The 11,210-nt window shown below is 45.5% G+C and overlaps 2 protein-coding genes across 2 annotated transcripts; one reads left to right on the top strand and one right to left on the bottom strand.

Moving 5' to 3' along the window:
• The first annotated feature begins 649 nt into the window (after positions 1–649).
• Positions 650–1,720, top strand: LY79DRAFT_573701 (uncharacterized protein). The gene is made up of 2 exons (XM_060559497.1): positions 650–1,131; positions 1,191–1,720. The coding sequence occupies exons 1-2, from the start codon at positions 942–944 to the stop codon at positions 1,556–1,558; spliced, it is 558 nt and encodes a 185-aa protein (XP_060406924.1). The 5' UTR covers positions 650–941; the 3' UTR covers positions 1,559–1,720.
• A 1,386-nt stretch (positions 1,721–3,106) lies between these two features.
• LY79DRAFT_530620 (alpha glucoside transporter) lies at positions 3,107–5,020 on the bottom strand (the record flags this gene model as incomplete). Its single annotated transcript, XM_060556194.1, has 5 exons — positions 3,107–3,687; positions 3,750–4,062; positions 4,140–4,388; positions 4,445–4,699; positions 4,769–5,020. 5 exons carry the CDS (start codon positions 5,018–5,020, stop codon positions 3,107–3,109), a joined length of 1,650 nt encoding a protein of 549 aa, XP_060406925.1.
• Between the last annotated feature and the right edge of the window lie 6,190 nt (positions 5,021–11,210).

Raw genomic sequence — 11,210 nt, forward strand, 5'->3', positions numbered from 1 at the left:
CAAGCCAAGAACATGTACTAGTAGGACGGGTAGCAAAAAGGGGCTTGTCCACCCACTAGGCACTGTAGTGGTCCGGAGAGCTGGGTCTTAAATCACCCACCATAATTCTTAACGTGACAACAGGCAAACTGACGGCTTGGCAATGCAAACGGCTCGGGGCTGGATAAACGTCTTGCCCAACAACCTAGGTATGCCTATCGATACGATTCATTGCCAAAAGGTTACGTTCAAAATCGTCCATCATTTGAACTCTCAACCACGTGCTGGGTCGTTGGCTCTTTTCAATTCGTCTGCGTGTACGCTCGCACTCTGCAGAAAGATTCCCTCCAGACAGGCGTTGTCGCAGGTTTCGCAAATTGCGCCCATGGCTACATGTGTCCCCGCCGGAAGCAGAGCGGCATAAGACTTGCGGTGTTTCATCCTCGTGAACCTTAAGAGGCCACTATTGCGCAGTGCCTGGAGAGCCTTCGGAAACCTATGTTTCGCTCAGGGGTCACCCCCCGGGTTTCCCGGAAGAAAACCCAGATTATGATGAATCAGGGCTGAAGGGGCAACAAGCCATGCATTACGTAGTAGGCGTTAGTTCCCGTTTTTAGTATTCTCGGTCGCAGCCGGTAGACATGAAGCTATGATCGCCGGTCCACCCATCAGCGACCACACATTGGTGCCATTCTCTCAAAAACCGGGATCGCGGGACCATTGTATTGTGGCTCGATCACAATATTTGTAGTACCAGGGCCGCTCGCATGGACCGTTCCCACCCTCTTCCATCCGATCTTCTTCCATCTCATCTCGTCATTTAACCTTCCATTGTGCTGGTCACTCGTTTCTTACAGTTGCCTGAACCTAACAAGGTCCTTTCTTCATAGCAATCCAGACTATTTCTTCATCCATTCCGCTGCCACGAGTCGGTCCGCAGTCCTAGCAACAACCACTTCAAGATGCGCTCCTCGATTACTGCCGCAACGGCGCTTCTCGCCGCCATGGTCTCTGCCCATGGCAACGTCGTCTCACCTCCCCCTCGTGGGCCTGGTGCGGCGATGGCTGCAGCCTGCGGAGAGGCAAATGTCCAGACCGTCACGGCAGACCCTACCATCCCGCTTGAGGACCTCGTCGACCCTCCTGCAACTTGTAAGTTGGCATCCTGCTATTACCCCAAAATCCCTTCGCTGACAGTCCGTCCCCTTCAGGCCAATTGGACCTCTGCCGCGGTGCAAAGTTTGAGGACAACAAGGCCAACGTCCAGACCTTTACCCCAGGCCAGGTCGTCAACATGAAGGCCGAGATCCCCATTCCCCACGAGGGCCCCATGAACGTCTCCATCGTCGACACCGCCACGAACAAGGTCATTGGCGAGCCGCTCATCGTCTTCGACAGTTATGCAGACGAAAACCTCGCGCAACTGCCTGCAAACAACACTGACTTCAACATTACCATGCCATCCAACCTCCCGGCTGGTAAATGCGTCAAGGGCGGCGCGTGTGTGGTACAATGGTTCTGGTTCGGCACCAACGCGAAGCAAACGTATGAGAGCTGTGTGGACTTTGTGATGGCTTAGGTGGTTTATATAATGGCTATCTGCGTTGAGAGGCGCGGGAGGCTTTTTGAGGGCGTTTCAGCACGTAGATCAGGGTTACGTCTGTATGTAATTTACATAGCCGTGAGCAAATTGTTTGCTTTAGCTGGGGCTACATAACTTGAGTAATACTCACTTTCCTTGTTTAGAAGTGGAGCGTTCTATAACTATGACTGCAGAGCTTAGTCAGGTGACATGTACCTTAATCATGATGACTTCCACAGTGATGTGAGCGTTGGCTGACGCATGATGTTTTGCCGATATGCCTACACAGTTCAATCGCCATGGGGTAAGTCAAGTGGCATGTTCTCTATGATATCCGAAGGGACCTCGTTGAGTAGCGTCCATAGACTTTGATCGGCTGTGTCGTCACCGAAGTCCGCTTGACTTTTGCCAATGGAAAGTAAAGTCATTTTCACTCGGTACAATAATTAAGACCTAGGTCGGACCTTTAATTTACTTGCCGTCAAGGCTGTCCCACACCTATGATTGTGGCAGCGTCATCTACGAGTAAGTTTGGCCGGGCTCCAGACTCAACTGTGGAAGATACTTAAACCGGATCGATGCGGTCGACAAAACCCCAAAAATCGTTCGGTCGATCTGCTTTTCTGCGCCAGAGTTTTCAAACAGGCGCTGAGTTTAGAGACTGAGTGCTGTCACGCAACTTTTCTCGTTCCACCCGGGTGACTTTGGTGAGATAGTTCGCCTCGAGGATCAGAGCTGCTTAGGATATGAAGTATGTTGCATACCAGTTGATACCCTGGGGCAGGGAGCTCTCGAAAGCCGCGCAAAAAGCTGCTGTGTCATAGATTCTCTGCATCAAGATATTGAGACACTTTTCGAGATTTCGTGGGGCTCGAGTATCTATGAAGTCTTTGGACATTGCAGATGGTCTTTCGGTCGTGATGTTGAAGCGGCAAGGTCTTAAAGCAGTATATGATCCCAAAAGCTGCCGATGCCAGTCGTATCCCAGAGTAATCTCCGGCTCTGGCGGTTTGACAGGGAATAGCTAAGCCAAACTAGCGGTGTGTCGCCTCGTTAGACTTCTCTTCCAACAACTTTGGTTTGTTCAATGCAGATTGGAACAAACATACTGAAACCACGGCAAGATTCATCAATATCTCATGACTAGCTTGAACAAAAATGCCAAAACAGACCACTCGACGTAAACTTTTCGTGTGAATGACATTATTTGTACAACGTATCGATAATACTTGTGACGAGCCCTTATGGTTGTATTGAACATGGTGCTCTATTGTCTTCACTTTTGGCCTGAAATTTGTGCTTCTTCAATGCAAATTGATGCATTTCAGGACGCTCACATCAGTAGTGTCGAGGTTAGTCGTTAATTCATGATGAATAGCGACAGGCCTCAGCAAAGTAAACCAGGATCATATCTCAAGAAGCTAGACATTAAGTATTTAAGACTCATGCCACCATCGGACTATATGATTCATTCTCTGTCTCGTCTGATTCCAGAGATCTGCAAGGATTATTTGTGTCTTCCAATTCCCAACCCATCACCATACGTTACTCATTGTCCGTCACCTTAATGATAGTTGACTTGAACTTCCTGGCAGAAACCTTCCGGTTAAACAGGATGTCCGCCTCACGGTATGAGCGGTGCTTAAGCTCAGGAAGGAAAAAGTAGGCCATGAGCCAGCAGACACAGGCGGTACCACCCCAAACATAGCCGCACTTGCCTACGAGGTTCCATCCAGTGGGGTTCAGCATCTGCGAAGCCAGAAAGATCATGGGGATTTCTGCAACGTAGTAGGCGGCACGGCCAACAGCGGTACTCAGAGCGCGAAGTCTGACTGCAGATGTCTCGGCAATGATGGTGTATGAAACCGGACCGATAGTACCGGCGAATACGAAGGCGATAAGAATACCAAGAACGGCCTGGGCGTAGTTGGTCGTGGTGGATTGCCGGATGGAGGCACAGACGCCGAGAATCATGAGCAGCGTAATGTTGGTAGCCGTGCCCCAGAGGTAGATCGTTCGGCGGCCGAACCAGGCAGTGAGGGGCCAAGAGAGAGCGTTGGAGAAGAGTGACAAGCACGCGCCGATCATGTTAAGATCGAAAGCGCGATCATGGCTTATTCCAGCTTCTATAATGGGGAGTCAGCCGTCGATACAATACCAAGGGAGTTGGGATGCGGGCGTCACTTACGCTCGAAGAAGAAAGTCGCCTGGTTGCTAATCAGGTTGCCGGCAAAGTTTTGCGATGCGTACATCAAGCAGATGATGGTGGTTCGCCTCAGATCGACGCCCTTGAACAGGTCGAGAAGAGAGGGATTACCGCCCAACTGGGCTTCAATCTCCACGGTTCGCTGAATCATGGCATACTTTTGCTGATTCTGTTGCGCGGTAGCATTGGAAGCATCCAGGCGCCTAACAGAGCGCAGGGCTTCCTCCTTGCGTCCGTGGCGGATAAGCCACCAAGGGGACTCGGGAGCGAAGAGGAGGATTACCAAGAGAGGGGTCTGCGAGGCATAATCATTAGCTTCTGTATGTCTGAGGTTTAAAGAGAATGAGAGAGTAAAGAGAGGTGTGTCCTCACAGGGAAGATCCACTGCAAGGCAAGAGGTCCTCGCCAAGCCCACTCATCTTCTCGCTTATTATACCCAAGGGCTACGCCGGCGAGAATGATCCCGCCAATGGACCAACTCATTTGCAGAGTAGCTGTACAGGCAGCTCGCAGGGCAAGAGGTACAATCTCACTGGCGTAGGCAGGGCCGATTGCAATGAAGAAGCCCCAAGGAACGCCTTCCAGCGCTTGTCCAACCGTGAGGACTTCGAGGGAGTTGGCCTAGACGGATCTAATTAGGAGACGGACTCAGGATAAGTTTAGGCTGAATGGCTTACGAAGAAGGAAATGAAAATGGTGGCGTTCATGAGAGCCAGGGCGAAAATGATAGTTAAACGGTAGCCGAAACGGTTGACAACAGGTCCAGCCAGGAAGACACCGACAAAAGCACCGCATTGCCCGGCTTGGAAAAGGGCGCTTTGCCATTTGGTTTCGATGACATATTCACCACCCACAACGACACCGTAGCGCTTTTGAAAGGCTCTCTGGGCGACGAAGTTACCGTTCAAGAACATGTCGAAAGACTCCATGACCTGCTCGGCGTCAGCAGTTGTCCTGTGCCTTCATTCAGGCCAGCCGAAGAGCGGAACGGGTCAGCTCACAATTGTGAAGCACACGATGAAGGCCCAGAAGCAGGCCTTGGGGTGAGTTTTGGCCGCCTCCCACAAGCCCTGTTTATGTTCCTCGTTCTCGCCATCGAAGGCATCGTTCATGAAATCCGCGTCGGTCAACACTTTGGGGTTCGACTCGTCGACGGGGTCGGAGCCCGCGTGTTTCTCGTCGATGCGGTCGCCGCCTGCGTGTTTCTCGTCGGATTGGTCGGCATCGATTCCAGTGACGGCTCCTGTCGACATCTTTGGATTCAGTCCGCTGCGTCGCAACGGCTGAGTCAAGGAAATGGTCAAAGACGCAGTAAAAAAATCAAGGAGGTCAAATGACCGTCGTGTTTAGCCAATATTGATCAATAGGTGTCCAAGGCGGGACACTGCAGTCAAGAATCGAAGATTTGGGATAGAGGATGCTGTCTTATATCGCCTGGCCACCTCTGGGGGGAGGGGCGGTTAACGTTCAATGTCACAAACCGCAACTTTAAAATGACTTACTACGGCATCCCTTGTCCCATTGAAGCGCATGTATTGATTCGTGAGAAGGAGCAATCAAGCGGCACATGTGTTTTTGCCTCCGGAAGTATCATAATTGTGGCAGGCGAGAGATTTTGTCTCTCCGTCTTTCTCGTTGACACCGGAGATGCGAGATGGAAGTGGTCTCCGGGTTGTTCAGAGGCGGGGTTTAGAGACGAGCTCATAGTCATACTTTGTTCATCTCCCCGAAACTGGAGACAGACCACTTTACACTAATGTCACTCCCAGGTCACAGCATGGACTGGCAACCAGGGAGTGCCTGTAGACTCGAAGCTATGTTCCGTTGGAACTTGGTGTATGTGATCTTTTCATAGGCTCGCTCGACATGATAACGCTAAACAGGTCCCGGCTTTGCTTTCGGGGAAGTTGCCCAAAGCTTATCATCGCATGAAAGCTACGCAATGAGCCCGCGTTGGGTCTGCTCTCACTGGCGGGTGGAGAAGAGGTTCAAAAGCTTATCTCTTGGCTCACTTATGGGAACTAGGGGAAATGGTGCCTGAGAGTAACTAGCACCTCAGTCATTGGTAAGGAAAGATTTCTTTTTTCCCTGCAAAGGGATCTAGGCGCCGAATGATGTGACGATGTTAGAACGGAACTGAACTTGAAAAGTGCCGAATTGCGGCTTGCTATGTATCATGCCATCGATTTCTTGTCCCTCATCTGGCGTATTGATCAACTGCCTCGAAGTGCGGAGTAATAGCACCACAAAAAGTGAGAGTATTCATTGTATCCCTACCGAAAGGTCTGAAACTAAAGGTTTTGTGCGGAGGAAACCTTAATATCATGCCAAAGTCCCCCCCCCCCCCCCGGCCCATGCAACGCCAAACTAGGAATTGGCTACTTGGATTATTATCGTAACCCATGTCAGGCCTCATTCTCTAAGGTACTCTGACGTCCATAGTTTAGGTAAATATATTACATGCTGTGACGGACTATGAATAGTGAAGCGTTGCAGCAACTACATAGTGGTTCTAGAAATCTTATGATTGCTACGTTGAGTAACAGGAGCGATACTTGATAAACTGAGTTCTCTGACTGTCTTGGTATTATTGTGTATCTATGCCACCTTAAGAGGGACCACTTTTATCCGTGCTCTTCACCGTCACATCCTCCCCATGGCTTTCTTGAGCACGTCGGTGACCATGCCAGCATCGATACTATCATGGTGCAGTGTTACATATCTCAGTGTCGAATCGATCACCTATTTTTCTATTTAGTTAAGATGGGATATACCGCATGAAACATGTATTCACAGATGATTAGTGTTGCGCTTTTTCACAAACCGCTGGCAATGTGACAATGCAGTCAAAGTGTCTGTTATGAATATGAGATTCATGATGGCTTGCAACCGTAACACTATATTGTGACTCCCTGATTGACGGTTTTCCCAAGGAGTTATGATTCTTGAACTACATGCTTCTCTTCATAAATGCTTAGTCAAAGGGCTTGGAGACCTGGGAGGATGATGGCAGGCACTCAGTGGAATTCCCTCCCAACGGTAGAACCGCGGCTAAGACCATTTAACGTACACCTGAAACCCTCGTCTGTCAGTTTCGGTAGTTGTCAAGTTCTACGATTTCTCACTACACAACATGAAATACTGGCGATTAAGACCACATACACAAGCACTCAAAACACTGAAGTAAGAAATCATAACATTACAATTCCTTTCCATTCAAAGTATGAACTGCTTTAGTTTGGTCTTCAAATTGTCCTGTGCAAGCACAATGATCTAGGTTTAGAGGGCTGATTGAGAGGGCCGATATACTAGGTCCGTCGACTTCTGCACTTGCTCAACTTAGCCTCCACCAGAAGAACAACCTAGTTCAGCTGTATTTCTTACATGTATTTATGCAGAATCTTGCTACTCGTCTTACAAGGTCGATCAAGCTCACCGCCTGACCTTTCTACATATAGTCACAACCAAGGTCTCATCAGCAGTGGTCTAGTAAAAAGCACTTTCATCAGTCACTGTATAAATTTTTGACAATATGTAATTAACCTTATGCTTACAGTCTAAGTAATTTGTAGCTTTCCTGAAGATAGTACTTTGGAAATACATGATAGCTGTATATAGCTTTCCAGTATTGGCCTATATAGCAACTCTGTGATTCTGATGGCAACCGGCGTTGTCGGGGTCATTGACTTTTTCACCGTCGTACCTTCATTAGCGTTTTGCCGCCCATTGTGTGGCATAACCTATGTTACTACAGCGATTCTTGGGTGCGTTTATTACGCTGGGGATGTTGGATATTATCATGACATTCGCCACATTGCATTCTTTCCTTGGTAAGCAGTGCCAGTATTATTGTTTCAATAGGTACCGACTGTTGAAGTGCCAAGGTATATAGCAGTCACCAAAGTACAAACAAGAAGGGGGTACCTCCACTTTTATATTGTACTTTAACAATTAACAGTCTGATTTACGCTAGTAGGCCAACACCCCACTCCAGACTGCTGTAACCTAGAGGCCTAGCGCTCGAATCCCACCCTAAGCACGTATATGAAAAGTCCAATAACTCTACTGGACCTGGTCTACGGCTTATGGGTCAAGGATAGGAGCGTTAGTCAGCATATCCCTTAGCATAAAAATCGGCCTAAGTCTTAAGCGCTCTTAGGCCTCGGGGGTGTGTTGAAGTGCCAAGGTATACCTATAGCAGTCACTAAAGTACAAACAAGAAGGGGGTGCCTCCACTTTTGTATTGTACTTTGACACTGACAGGCCTATCTTTCTGTGTCATGCTGGTCGTAGGGTACTTTCCTTTGTTCCAGAAACCAAGGGAGCAATTGAGGAGACGGGCAAGGCATTCAGCTGCAGTCGGGGTGGAGCGTATATGACTAGAATTGGCTGGAGATCAGACGTGACTACATTTCACATTTGACGAAAGTAGTGCGAGAATAAAGGCAAATGTTTTTTGCTGGTGGCTACGAAGCTGAGAAGATGCAAATTTTCCGAGAAAGAAAGACGTATGCTTCTAGCCATCTGTCGCTTGGCAGCCCGTCAGTACTTTCCCTCAGCATGCAAGGTTGACAATCCGTCGTTATGAGAGTACGTACCGTACCTCCAGAAGAACACTGCTGAAATGATTGGCTGCTGGTATAGTCGGAATCTAAACACCCAATTGGTCCCTAAGCTGTCGTCAGCCTGGCCCAATCTACCTTGTATGCTTGGAATACCCCCTGCAACGGACGAGATACACAAGACCCTTTCTGCCACAGGCACAATACCCACACACTACCTACACAGGTACTCTCTAGATATGTACCCTTAGGGGTATTTAACCCACTACGTAGGTACAGCATAGTTAGATGGAATCAACCTTGATCATATACACACATGTTGACCTACCTTTGGTGAGCCCTGCCAACCTGGTAGCACAACCTCGTTATTTTTTCTTTTCCACCAGTCATATCGACACCAGGAAAAGAAACACCACGACCACAACCTCGACCTCAACCTCGACCTCGACCCCGACCAAACAACTACCCTTTGTTCTTTTGACCCCACTACCCCTTCACCCCCTTGACCAACCAACTACAAGCGACACTACATCTACCCCTACACTACAACCAAATAACAGCAGAGCTTACAGCTAGACAAATACTCCATTTTATTAGAGACTACCTAAAGCACCCCTATACGTTAACTATCCCTGCCCCAGTCATCTAGGACGCTAAAAAACTACTACAGGAGAACCACATTAACATCAGCTACAAGAACAGGAACCTGGAGGACAACTTTCCCGTTAAATAGATTAAATCAACATGATCATTAACAGCAGTAGTACAACGTTTTCAAAAGCTCACAAAACCTACATAAACGTCAAGGCCTTTAACTCCGTTGCCAACAACATCAACAATAACAGTACTAATTCTAGGAACCTAGCAGGAACCTAGACCCCTAACTACAAAGCCACTACCTCCCTACGACAGTTGCCCCCCTAGCCCCTTCCTTCAATCCTACACCTACAACAGTCAACCACCTCCTTAATCCACCTCACCCCTGCTCTAAGACATAGATAAACTCTTTAATAACTTTAATCTTTATCTAGTTAATACACCAGAAGTAGGCTATTAAGCTCTATATTTAGACTTAACTAATTAAACTATAAACATAGCAGAAAACAACAAAGGTCTTCTCTCTTAAGCAATAATCACTCAGATTACACAAACTGTTGTATAGACAGTCGCAAAAACAATAGAGATTACTACCAATATAGGACAACATAAGACACTAAACCTAACAGCAGTAGCACTACTACGCCTAGAGGAAGTTAGCTACTTTAACCCTACAGCTAAAGATATATCTAAATATAGTATTACATTAAAAACTAAACACACTATATACACTAATGTCCACATCTTCTGTAACTAACTTAGACACCTTACTATAACACAGGGAGATTAGGCAGTACGCAAAGTGTAGTCAGTATACCTGCTTAGCACAGCACTAGCCTAGCATACTACTAAACTTACAGTTCTAGAGAAGTTAGGGCTATTACTTAGAAGCATTAAGCAAGTAATTACTACATTACAAGCTTACTTTAAACAGAATACGTTAGACGTACTATAAGCGCTTTATAGTAAAAAGATAACAGTAGTATATCTTGCTTAAGGATATATAATTAGACTATTTATTTAGATAATAGTGTAAGACACCTATAACATAGAGATTAATAACCTTTAAATATAACTATAAATTATCTTTAAAGTGTTTAATAGTAAGATCTAAGCTTAGCTAGAGAAACCTATAGCTATAACTACACTAGCATAGTTCCTAGAATAAATTAACGCCTAAGAAAGCGTGCTTATACAACTAGTGCGCAACTAATTCCCTTATATACCTAACGTTAACGCACTACCTATAATAAATACTATAACAGCTAAGGTATACTACACCTAGACAGGACAGTAGCGCCTACTTCCCCCTGCGCAGCAGAGTCTATACCTAAATAGACACATAGAGTTTAATATATATTAGAATAATCTAAGGTATACTCCCTACAGTAACTAGGGCATATAGTATTAAAGAGGCAACTACTAACTATAAGCTAACTTCTGCTATAACTACTCTACTTAACCTAATTACCTAAGCTATAATAGGTAGAACTAGTAGGGAGTATACTAGTAGAATAACTATAGTAGCTTTAGTAATAACTTTAGTTATACTGCTGCCTTAAATAATCTACTGCTAAAACAAGATTTAACCTAGTTATTAATAATATAGCTATAACGCCTAAGCTAAGGACTATAAAATAATTACCCTAATTAAACCACTCTAGACTAGAAACTGCTAGCATAAGGGAACTAGCTAGTATAGTAACAACGCAACTTTGACTAATAGTGACCACAGTATAGTATAGCCTATATAGCAAAGGAAACACAAGAAATAGACTAATAGGTCTACACTAATATAGTTAAGCAATAGGAAGACTACTTATATAGTAATAACAGTAAACTATAATATATAGATATATAGACTAATAATATACCTTAGGAGGAAATAGATAATAGGGATAATAAAGCTAGAGACTACACTCTAGTTCTAGAGAATATAGGAGTAGTATACTTCTGTACTATAACCCTACTAACACATAGGTGTAAGTAATATAATAATAAATTTATATCTAGAAATAAGTTATTTACCTACCTATGTAAAGTATATAGTATACCTATAAGAACTATATTATAAGACAAGGTAACTAAACAAAAGGTAGCCTACCTCTTAGTACCTAAACTATTAGAAACTAATTAGAACCTAAAAAACTACTAACTAATAATATTAAATAATTAACAAAGGACCTATAGATAAATAGTAATAGGCTACTTAATATATATTTAGTAAAACTTCCTATAGTTAATTTAATAGTTAATATATACAAGGACGTAGGCACTAGATTTA

This window comes from Colletotrichum navitas (assembly GCF_030913465.1).
Source record: "Colletotrichum navitas strain CBS 125086 chromosome Unknown LY79scaffold_216, whole genome shotgun sequence".
In the NCBI taxonomy this organism is placed as follows: Eukaryota; Fungi; Ascomycota; class Sordariomycetes; order Glomerellales; family Glomerellaceae; genus Colletotrichum; species Colletotrichum navitas.